At 47.8% G+C, this 12,159-nt stretch overlaps 1 protein-coding gene across 1 annotated transcript in view; it reads right to left on the reverse strand.

Annotated features, from left to right (window-relative positions):
- Nucleotides 1-11,806, reverse strand: part of NRG2 (neuregulin 2) — a 94,193-nt gene extending 82,387 nt beyond the window's left edge. Inside the window, exon 1 of the mRNA XM_014959672.1 lies at nucleotides 11,636-11,806. Coding sequence (XP_014815158.1) covers nucleotides 11,636-11,723 — 88 coding nt within the window. The 5' untranslated portion in view covers nucleotides 11,724-11,806. The remainder of the gene's footprint in view (nucleotides 1-11,635) is intronic.
- Nucleotides 11,807-12,159: the final 353 nt, after the last annotated feature.

Raw genomic sequence — 12,159 nt, forward strand, 5'->3', positions numbered from 1 at the left:
GACCACAAAGAGAAGAGGAAAGGAGGAGAGGGCAGATAGATGCCACACACTCGGCTCAACTCACTTGGAAATCATTAACTGGGAATTTTCTCCTTCTCAAAAATTGTGATATTGGATTAAATATGACGAGCTATCCATCTAGAGATGTGTTTGAGGCTTGTTATTATCTTTGATTAGGCCCCAGAAAGGACACACTGTCTGGATTTGCCCTGCCATGACAAAGGATAAGAGAAATTGGAGATTCCCAGAAAATAAAGCAAGTACAACACCTGGGGCTTTACGGGAAATAGCAGATTATCACAGTTCTGGCAATATAACCAAAACTGTTGGCAGTGCTTCAGATTACAACTGCTTCTTTTTTCCTTCCTAAACCCCCAAAATGAACAAGACACCTACTTAACCCCGTAAGAAAGCTAGAGCTGTGACTCATGCCATCTCTCTCAAACACTGACTCAAAACATTACCAACGCAAAATGTTACAACACATGAAATGAGCAATGGCCCTGCTAACACGAGGCTTGTTCTTCAAACTGCATGGCCTTCCCACATTTTCTAAATATAGGATAGATAAGGAGACCTCTCCAGAAGTACTAATAATTCAAACCACCAACCCAATACAGAGGTGGACAGAGGTGTTTTTGAAAGCTGTTATCAACGTATTTCCACTGTACACACTTCTTTGCCATTCCTGTTTTCTCTTCTGCCCATCAGCAGCAGTTAGAATGGATAAGCTCAACCACAGAAAGAAGCTATTCCCTGAAATGCAGCTCAGGAAAGTCCTAGGGAACAGCAGCAGCATTGCAACTGCTGGTCTGCAGATTCAGGAGGGCAGTCTTACACCTGGAAGTTTGCCAACAGATGACCTAGAAGTATTATTGAGAAAAAGTAAAGCTTGGGAAGTCTGTGGAAGCTGGGGTCACTTGCCCTGAGGTCTGCAGCATATACATCACCATCAGGAGGACTGATCAGCATCAATGTGCCTGCCTTGACAAATTAGCTGAGAGAGCAGCCCTGAAGAGCCAGAAGCATGCGCTGCAACCAGTACATAAAGCCTCGGTACTAGGGCTGCACAGCTTAAAATTTTAGCGCGCCTTTATTGCAGCTTTACCAATGCTGATATCTGAACAAGCAATAGAAAAGCTCGCTCAGGACACCTTCATGTCGCAATGTTCTTTCACGATTGCAGTGCAAACATCATGACAGCTGGGCAAGGACTGTACGTTGGAAGGGACCTTTCAGATCCTTGAGTCCAACCATCTTGACTTGACAGCTCTTCTTTGGTTATCAACAAATCTCTTCATCCTCGTACCTGGAAGTGCGCAACTGTGAATCAGGAAAGGTGAGTCAGAGCCTCAGTCTTGTTGTTAAGGAACAGGCTGCTGCAGTACAGCATGGGTGCCTCCACGCAGCCACTGCAGCATGGGATGAGCAGCATCCTTCACCTCCTGCCTCATGCAGGAAACTCAAGTGTTCATTTAACCATCATTTGCAACCATTCCTCCAGATTTTTACCATTTTCTCCCCCAACTACCAGCATTATTTCCCAAGATGTCCCTCCTGAAATCCACCCACTGACATTTTGTGGTTGGACTCGATGATCTCTGAGGTCCCTTCCAACCACCACAATTCTGTGATTTCATGAAACCATAGAATGATTAGAGTTGGAAGAGTCCTTGAAGATCATCAGCCTGTCTTCATAGGAGAGGTGCTCCAGCCCTCTGATCATCTTCGTGGCCCTCCGCTGAACCTGTTCCAATAGGTCCATATACTTCCTGTGTTGAGGACTCCAAAGCTGGACACAGTACTCCAGGTGAGGTCTCATCAGAGTGGAGTAGAGGGGCAGAATCACCTCCCTTGACCTGCTGGCCACACTTCCTTTGATGCAGCCCAGGATGTGGTTGGCTTTCTGGGCTGCCAGCATGCACTGCCGGTTCATGTCGAGCTTCTCATCCACCCATACCCCCAAGTCCTTCTCCTCACGGCTGCTCTCCAGCCATTCTTCACCCAACCTGCATTTGTGCCTGGGATTGCAGTGTCCCAGGTGCAGGATCCTGCACTTGGTTTGGTTGAACTTCATGAGGTTTACATGGGCTCACCTCTCCAGCCTGTCCAGGTTCCTCTGGATGGCATCCCTTCCATCCAGCATGTTGACCAAGCCACACAGCTTGGTGTCATCGGCAAACTCACTGAGGGTGCACTCAATCTCACTGTTCATAACGCCGACAAAGATGTTAAACAGCACTGGTCCCAGTACCGACCCCTGAGGAACACCACTTGTCACTGGCATCCACTTGGACATTGAGCCATTGATCGCAACCCTTTGAGTGCGGCCATCTAGCAAGTTCCTTATCCACCAAGTGGTCCATCCATCAAATCTATGACTTTCCAATTTTGAGACCAGGATGTCATGCGGAACAGTGTCAAACACTTTGCATAAATCCAGGCAGATGACATCTGTTGCTCTCATTTCTTCAAAGGGCCCCCCAAATCAAGATATCCAGAAGTTTACCATGCCTCTCCCTTGATCTAAATGTGTCCAGAAATGGACACATTATTATTCCTAAATGGTCTCACTGGCCCTGCTGGACAGAAATGAGGTACCCAGGGCTCATCAAGGTCAGCAGTAGGAAGGACACCCAGAAAGGTAATTTGTACTGCTTCCCATCTTCCTGAGATGACCTTTTTAGCAGAAAAGGTTCAGATTCTGGACAAAGACTAGTCATACCTGGAAGGACTGAGAGACTTAACCCAGGACTGAGTGGGAAATGTTCTTTCAAGTAGAAAAAAGCATAGACATTATTATACACACACTGCTTTTGGTAGAGTCATCATTTCATGTAAGATCCAGGACAATTTCTGTTTTGGGTTGAATGTCTTGTTCTTGATCATATAACTGGCATCTCTGCAATGTTAGGACCTCTTCTGCAATGCAAAATTTAGCTGTGTTTGTTACCCAACAGCCAGCCAGAGAGTTTATTTTAGCATTCATTAATCGTGCCTCTCACGCAGACTCTCAGCACAAATACAGAAACCTAATCTCATTTATTGACAAATGTGAAGCAAAATATATTTCCATGCCAAAGAGAAGTTCATCACATTCCTTGTCCTTGCCCTTCAGGCAAAAGCCTGAATGAGAAGATGAAACATGCATGATCTCTGGAAGGGAAACAAATTGCTTCTTGGGTAGCAGCAATCAGGCAAACTCCCAGCCTTTGAAAGACAGGGTGCCCAGGTCCAGCACCTCAACCTACAGATCCAGAACCTGTTAGCAAGACTTTCTGAATCTGTATCACTTCAACACCTCAGTCATTTTCAGGCAACCAAGATTCACAGCACAAGATCTCAGATTTTCTCTGCTCGTGACACTGGGATATTTTGTGATGTAAAATGATGCTGCTGCACAAGCTGCTGCGTCCATCAGTGACTGCATCACAGAGCAGGCACAGCAGCAACACAGGCTGGCTCTGAAAACCTGCTGGCTGAGAAAGCCCTACCCTGCATTGCCAGCTGTCTCCCCAAAAGGGAGGAATGTACCAGCAGCAATAGGCACTGGAGCATCTCCCAAGCCTGTTCCCTCACCAGTATTCCCCTTGCTTGCAAATCCTGCAATGGAAGTCAGGCAGGTGATTTTTATTGCAGTGCAGCTGAGGCTTCTCTCCTGCAGAATGCAGCAAGGTGGCATGGGCACAGCTGGAGCTGGTTACCTTGCTGTGCAGAACAACTGTGCTAGCAGCATAAAGATCCTCCTTGTCTCTGCCAGATCCAAACTCAGCATTCCTCTCTTCCAGCCCTGTCCCACTTGCCAGAGCTTGGAAATGGACAAAGGAGACAGGCATCTGAAGATGCATGCAGTACAGGCAAGGGGGACGTGGCCAGGTCAAGGGAACAGGCAGCCTCTTTGCCTCAGCTCCCTGGCCAGGTTTCTCGCAAGAGCATCAATTGTCAATCAAGAGCATGAATAGCACCACTCTTGGATTAAGACCAGTTTTTCCCCTGAGCAAGGAAGCTTTTCTCCAGGAACACATAGGTCAAGCTGAGAGGTGGGGAACAGCTTGAACACAAAGAGCTCTTTTGGCGTGCTTTGAACCAGAGACATAGCTGCTGAGCATGGGAGTTTTGTAAATGGTTTGATTGGAGGAAGAGAGGTACAAGAGGCACACAAGGAGCCACAGACAGGCTTTGTCAGAGCAGTGTGATGGCCAAAATTGCATATCCACACCCACCTTGAGGGCTGGAGTGCATTAGGAACCAGGAGACTCCTGCAAAGTGCCATGGACTTCAAAGTGGAATAAAAAATTCATGTGAGCACAAACATGTGTACACATGCACGGACACACAGTTTTGGAGTTGGAATGAAGTCCTAGCCTTCAAATAAAAAACCTGGTGAAAGCGAGAGGGTCAGATGCTCAGCCGGTACATATCACAAATACATCAACAAAGCCAGACGAGACAGGCCAAAGAAACATGTGCTGAGAACCTGGCTGATAGATTTTAACCTGATTTTACCATCAAATTATGCAAATGTGCAAATTCTGACACCAAAAAGAGGTTCCTCTGAAGGGCTTCCAAACATCAGTGAATGATGTAGGAAATCTGCTTCAAATTTTGGGAGTGTTTTTTTTTTAAAAAAACCCAAAACACTAAAGCACCTGACTTTAGTGTAGTTTTAAGGTAAATTAAAGTTTCATTAAAGAACACTTTTTCTGTCCAGCTCACACATTTCTAGCTGTCTTTCTTTTCTGAGCTGCCAGCCACTGAGTCTCAGACTTGGAGTGCAAACGTGGTTCCCTTCCCCTCCCCATCCTCACCAGACATCAAAATTCAGCAAGAAAAACAAGGCTTTGACTTCCACGTGTAGTCAAAAATTTAAGGGTATAGTAAGAATAAGACAGCTGTAGAAAAGATCCAGGACCATCGGACTCCTCAGAAGTATGATCATCACCATTATTGCATGGAGACATGGCTTATTGCTCTTCCCTGCGAAGAAGCTCTCCCTCATATTGAGGAGTGATTACCTTCCAAACATGCTTGAACCAAAATCCTTTTTAAGGGCTGATGACTGAGTCTGCCAAGCCTAATTACCAGAGTTATTAATTACCTAAATGTTTAATTTTTACCATTAGAACTTGTATTTGTTGTCACAATTAGGAACATCTCAAAAAAGCAGCAACATACCACTGCCATTATCAGAGGGGAGACAATCACAGGTCATATCAGTTCAAAACACAACTTTCTGTCTGGAGCACAGCACAGGAGCCAGGACTGTGTCCTGCCCAGGAGGCCACGCATGCCTTGCACTGCCCTGGATGCTCTCACAGGATGTTGAGGGACCCTGCAGTTTTGCTCCCATCCGGCCCTTGTGAGGCCAGTAAGAGCTTCTCTCTTGGGCAGAGTCACATCTGCCAGTGACGTGAGTTCTGGTATCCTGCCCCAGACAGGAGGTCAGTGCAATGGGTGATGCATGTCCAAGCTCCAGCCTGAGTGGAGAGGCCCTTGCCCTCCCAAACTGCCTCTGCTGCCAGCACGTCCCTCCACCTCACCGGTGCTGACAGATCAGCAGAGGGTGACCGGTGGCCAGGACAGCACGTGCTTACAGAAACCAGGGCGAGTAGCTTGACACAGCACCGAGCAAACTTCTGGTGAAGCAGGAGTGGTGGGTGGCTCCCCTCCAGCCTCATCCTCAGTGACATGAGAGGCAGCTTTCCCAAAGGAAAGCTCCGGGTTATCTCACTGCCTGACAGCCTCTGCCCTGAACGCGGTCTCCAACACAAGGTGGACAGCCAGCTTGTGCTGGGGCTTCACACTCCTGCGGCTTTTCAGCGAAGGGAACTTGCCTGGATTTACAGGCCTAGTTGTGAGCTGCAAGCTCAGCTGCTCTTGAACTTACGTTCTTCAAGTTCTCTTCAAGAAACACTTCGTTATTTATGAAGCTTTGCTCCCAGAACACAAGCACATCTGAGCAAGGGCCATGTGTGACTCACAGCTCCGCTCATTGCTTACTGCGAGACCATGGCCCCACTATAACAAGCTCCCAGTCACTTAAAAAGGCACAGGGTCATACAACCCCCATGCTGGACTCCCTTTATGCACCTGAAAGCGTTCACTGGAGTCCAAGGGGAAATGAGGCACAAAAGGCTCGTTTCCCCTCCTCTCACTGCCTCCGGAGTTATGCAACAGAAGTGGGACCTACCACACTCATCCTGCCTTAGCCTCATCCCATCTTCTCCAGTCGGTTTTGAGACACATGGGACACATGCTGCAGTCCCATTAGCACTTGCCTCAGTGCTGAGGCGAGACTGGAGATCAGGATAGCACTCAGAGCAAGGAGGCTGGCAGTCCAGATGCAGGAAGAAGGATGACAGAGCCATGCCGTTCGTAGCCTTCCTTTAGCCACTTTGCAGCTGGAGCCTGTCACATTAACAAAGGCAGAAGAATGAGCCGAGGGCATGATTTAAAAGGTCGGCAGCCAGGCTGTGCTCAGCCTCTCTCCAGCTGTTCCTTCTCTCACCACAGACTGCCCTTCCCAGGTTACTTACATCGACCTCCAAAAAGGGATTGAAAATGGGGTGCCCAAGGCTCTGTCTCATCAGCTTTTGGATCCATAGTGGGATTACTTACTAATATACCATTCTGCTCCATCCTGCCCCTCTGCCAGGAGTTCATAGCCCCCTAGTCTGCCTGAATGGAGAGATGGGTCAACCCTGATGGGCATCTCTGCCATAACCTTTCTGTTTGTATTAACACCTGAGACTAGAAGCCAGGGGCAGTGGAGGAACAGAGCCAAATGCTCATTTATCAATCCCTCCTCCTGCAGAGCTAGTGACCTCCAGCAAAAAGACCAGAAAGCAGCTGGGACATACAACCTCTTCCTTTACCCCAGCGTGAATCACTGTAGCTTGTGAGTCAAACCCCCTCTGTTTCCAAAGCTGAGCAAGTTACTGCATGTTGGCTGATCCATGGTAACTGGCCACATGCGTGCTCTCATCCACATGGCAATAGCAATAGTCCATTAGTTCAGCCAGTGGAAATGCTCTGGTGAAAACATGCGTGTGGACAGATCCTGGAGCACAGATGACATCTGGTACCTCGTGTGTCTGGGTGTTTACAGAAAACAAAACTGCTACTGTAGGATATCCGCTGTGGGTTATCCTTCTTGTAAACAAACCTTTTGGCTAAGGCTTCCCTGAGCTCCTTAGAACTGGAGTCTTTCCTACAAACAGAAGACTAAGAACAAATCAAGCACAAATCAAGTGGACAGAGCTCACACTGAGGTACCTCAGCCATCACTGAAGTAGCTGTTGAGTTATCTCCAATAGTGCGAACTTCCACCACAAAGCCTGCACCCTAGCACCTGCAAGGGACTTTCACATCCCTCACCAAACTCTGTGATAATGTGCAGCACTCTAAAGCAACCCAGGCTAGCAGACCTGCCTAACGTACGCCTGCTTCTGCTGCAATCCCACCACTGCCTCTCGCTCAGGGGCACCCTTCCTCCTTAAGACCTCTGGAGTTTCAATTGCAATGCCCTTCTGCAAAACCTTTCTACCAAATCCTGAATCATCTGGGAACTGAGGCCAGGTTGGTTCCTACTAAAAGATGAGACACTCTCTGCAGAGACTCTACACCTGCTCTCCAAGAAGTTTTCCGCTATTAACCTTTGCCGTGGGCTGTCCAAGAGAAAGGCACAATTCCCGTGCTCTCTGCCTTATTAGCACTGACACAACAAAAACCTTTAGCACACGCAATGTTTTCCTCAGCACCAAGTAAAAGTAAGAGAGAATGCCTGGAATCGCTGGGGAATTTAACCAACAAAATGCTTTACATATCTCTGGTCTTTTCTCCCCAAGCGACCTCACAGAAGAACAGATGAAACACAGACTGTTTCCAGTCTCATAGCCCTTCCCTTTCCACTTTACTCTTTGCCTACACCGCTGTCAAGGCGTCCTCCAGCCCTTTTGCTTCTCCTACTGCCTTTCTCCCCAGGAGGCTGGTGCACTGGCCTTGAAATCCACTGCCACAGCTCTGGTGTTTGCTCACCCTGTTCAGCTCTGAACTCCTGCAGTGGCACCAGTCCATTTGTCCCACTCCCCCACATCTTTCAGAATGCGAGAGGGCAACTTCTTTTATACCCGCAGACTTGCCTCAGTGTCAAGTCTTTGGTTGCCCCAAGCCATCCAGTGTCTGATAAAGTATCATCTTATCTTGCAGTGAGGAAGTTTTCTTTGAGACCTGAACTCTGCCAGCATTACGGGAGCATTATACATTTATTTGCTGGTCTGTTGCTACATTCTGCTGCTCACGTAGTCCCTGCTGGGTGTGCCCTCCACGTGTGTTGGGTGGGACACAGCCTGTCTGTCTTTCAATGCATCTTACAAACATCTAAAAGACGGATCCTAATGGTGCTTCTTCATGGATGGACACCATCTCCCTCTGGAGGCCTTCACAGGCTGTTCCACTTTCTAGATCTGTTGCTGAAGCACTTGCTTTAGGACAGCTGCATCACTAGAGGCATAAAAATGTGAGTTTAGGTTAAAGATAGCCCTTGTCCTCAGAACAAAGCTTCACTTATTATGAGATCAGCAATCTTCTTTTACACATTCACAGAAGCCCCCAAAAAACTGTATGGAACACACAGTGGAAGAATCCTCTCCTCCCCTGAGTTTGAGAGACCTCAGGAGAAATCCAGCCCCCTGCGTGGCACACTGATGCTCTTTCTTTAAACTACTGTTTCAGCTCTCCCTTCTTCTAAGAGTTTTTCTGCTGCTGGGATTCACTGGCAGTGAATAGCTCTAGTACACGCAGCAATTTCCCCAGCCCAGCTGGCAGGGCTGGGGAGATGGCCGCTGGAAGCCGGAGTGAATGTTTTTCTGTGCCAGAGCTGTCCTGGGGCTCTCTGCAGAGCACACCATGAAGGGGTGTCTAGGGGTAATTTCCCATGCAGACACCTATGAGTACAAGAGTAGATCAAGACTTTCAGAATGCCATAGATAACAAAGTTTGACCCTCAGCAGGCAGAGATTGGTCAGGGATGCGGTGTGAAGAAGGAACGCTTTCCACTCTTCTGTCATCCACCGAGTCTCCCCTGCACTGTCCATCTAAAACAAATGTTCCTGTCTGGATCTCCTGAGAGTCTTTTTAGGGCCTCTGTAGGTTCTTCGTCTGCCTCCTGGTTTCAGAGGGGTCAGCACACTTCATTTGCATGAAAATACTACAACCTGAGGAAAAACAGAGAACACTAATTGCCCTTGCAGTGCACTGCCACATGCCTGATTTGTGCCAGGGCTGGGTTTTTGCATCAGCCCAAGCATGCTGAAGAGGCAGCCTGAGGTCCAGACACAAGCTAAAGAAATAGAGTCCACAGGATGCTCAGCTGCCTGGCGTGAGGGTCTATGTACCAGGACTGGGGCATCTGCTCAGAAGTGACTGGAACAGGAAACTCTTCCCATCTAAAGGACCTTTTCGGGAAGCATTGCTGTGGTAGCCCTCAGACCACATGACAAAAGTGACCCTTGAATGGAAAAGGTGTTCACAGGTTCCACTGATCCCAACCAACCCAACCCAAAGTGGGATTTGGTTTAGAGACAATCAAGTGTCTTCCTCTGATGGACCCACGGAGCAAACAATGGGCAACCTCTGCAGCAATACAAGGCAAAGGAGTGACCTGGATCTAAGAATCTTACTAGGAACGAATGCAATAAAAGGACTGTGTTCATGCTGTGCAAGCCAAACCCAGAACCTTTCTTTTCTCTAGTTGATGTACAGACAGGATCAATGCAACCATCCTTAGTTCTGCTCTGGATCCATTAGTAGAGAGAAAGGGCTTTTGCACTCTGGCCAAAGTGTCCAGTTTATAAGTGATAAAACAACCCTACAGTGCATCGCAGCAGAAGACTAGGTTGTCAGCATGAGTTACTACAGCCAAAGGGTCTTTACATGTTCCCTCTAGAGCAGTAAGATATTGCAGGGCTTTGATGGAGCACTAGAAAACAGTGTGGTGTGACCCCTCAGCTCACACCCAGTCCTTTCCCCTGCATACAGCCCCCATGGCCCTGCCATGGTCCATGTGGCTCAAGGCAGGTGGTTACTCCCTCAACAGCCCTTGCGTGCCTCATTCTCCCACTGTGCCCAAGCCAATGCCTCTCATTCCCACCAACCCCTTCATCCTGCTCCCAGTAGAGAAGATTCCCATGATGTAGGCTCTGCCCTGTCCCATCTGTGCATTTAGGAGGCAGGGTCATCCTGCCGATAGCTGTGACACAGCTCCCAGTCCCTGCACTCTCCAGAGCCCCTTGGGCAGAACTGGTCATCTTTAAGCAGCTGCTGCCTCTGCTTGATGGTTTCAAGCTCACTATTCTGAAGCCATCCCAAAAGTCTCCTCCCAGATCCCACAGTAACAGCTACGTTCTGATGTCATGAGCAGGAGACCATGCGTGAGGTCACCCTGCCACGGCATCAGCACCTGCTGCCACTCCGGTAGCTCTGGAGCAGAGCCAGCGGAGGAGCCCATGCCCTGGGCACAGCAGGGTAGTGCACAGAGCTGGGTCTCTGCTCAGATCAAGGGATGGAAAATGGTAGGGGCAAATCCTGCCACCAATTATGCTGGTGGGAAGCCAAAACAAATCTATTCAGTTCAGGAGCACTCACTAGCATCACGGCAGCAGGACTAAGAGCTGAATTACATTCAGGTAAGTGAAGAGCTAAACTGTCTGACAGACTCCTCCAGGACTCAGTCCAGCTTGGAGCCTCTCTTAACACTGATAAAACAGAAAGTCTGACAGAGTTGCCGCTCTGTCCAAATACATTTCCAGATAAACCACAGATAAGGAACAGCCAGGGATAATCCCTCCCTGAGACCATAACAGAGAAAGAAATACCACTGCACTGCATTACCACCAGGACACTTCTGTATCTCTCCAAGACAGTTCTTGCATTGCTTTGGCTCGTACTCCCTGTTTACTCAGGAATCAAACTTTATCAGTTAAAGGCAATCTAAACATTTTATCCCGGCAACATCTTAAGTATTGCCTTGTTCATTCAGCAGGGAACAGTCAGATCTCTGCAGGAACAGATCGATTTTGCTAATAAGCGTATCAGCAAAGAGTGAAGGTTTACAGTCCATGTGTCTTTAACTACAACTCAATGCAGTTACCTCAAAAAGCAAGGCTGTAACTTAAATTTGATCCCTTAGAGTTGGTTGATCCCAAGGAACAGTCCCTGTGACCCTCCAAAATAGTGGCTTTTGATATTTACCTCAGGAAGAAGCAAGAAAACAACCAACCAAACATAAAAACTTGACACACCAGAACCCCCAGAGAACGAGCACAAACCCCCTCAATTACCATTTCACCATGACAGGAACAGAGTGCTGCTGTTTTTTGAAAGCGTACCTTACCCTGAATTCTTGGGGCTTTGGGTATTTACAAGAAAAAAGAAAGAAAAAAAAAAGGAAAAAAAAATGTAAGATCAAGAAGAAAGCAGTCCTATAAGAGCATGAATGAGATGCAGAGATTTGCACACTTGCCTGGCAAACACTCCCTATCATTTGCACTCTCATGCAACCCACAAGTACTTTCCTGCTGGCTTCCTGGCTTCTCTCTTCTTCCTATAAGTAAAATTTGTTAAAAATGGGAAGTACCTTTTCCTGGGTCAGGTTCTCTTTCCCCTTTTTTCCCTTCTTTGTTCTTTTTGCTCTTTCCTTTCCCTTTTTTCTTGGTCTCAGACATTCTGCACAAGTGTTTACAGTCTCAGGAAAAGACAGTCCACAACAGATCTATATGCCCCACGACTGCTACTCCAAATGTTACTTGCCAGCTGCAACTTCCGACTGTTCTTATATTGTTTCTGACACAGACAACACCCACCACTGGGTGGAGAAGCAAAACTTTAACTGTTTGCTCACTGCTCCCAGTTGTCTGAAAAGATGCACTGGGTTACAATGGCAGGGCAGGAAGAGCAGTGCTACAGGACAGGAGTAGCTCTCACAAGAGTGTCTTGGACACGGGAATCTAGAGGTGGTTTTCCACTTGCTGATTCTGTCTCTGGCTGCAAATAAGTTCTGAACAGCTTCTGGAGCATCACAGAGATAAGTGCTTTGGGGAACTGCTGAGGGTCAGCCCTCGGTGATACATGAGAGGCAGTGGAGTCTAAAGAAAAGGGTAG

Source organism: Calidris pugnax, unplaced genomic scaffold, assembly GCF_001431845.1.
Source record: "Calidris pugnax isolate Ruff unplaced genomic scaffold, ASM143184v1 scaffold418, whole genome shotgun sequence".
NCBI lineage: Eukaryota > Metazoa > Chordata > Aves > Charadriiformes > Scolopacidae > Calidris > Calidris pugnax.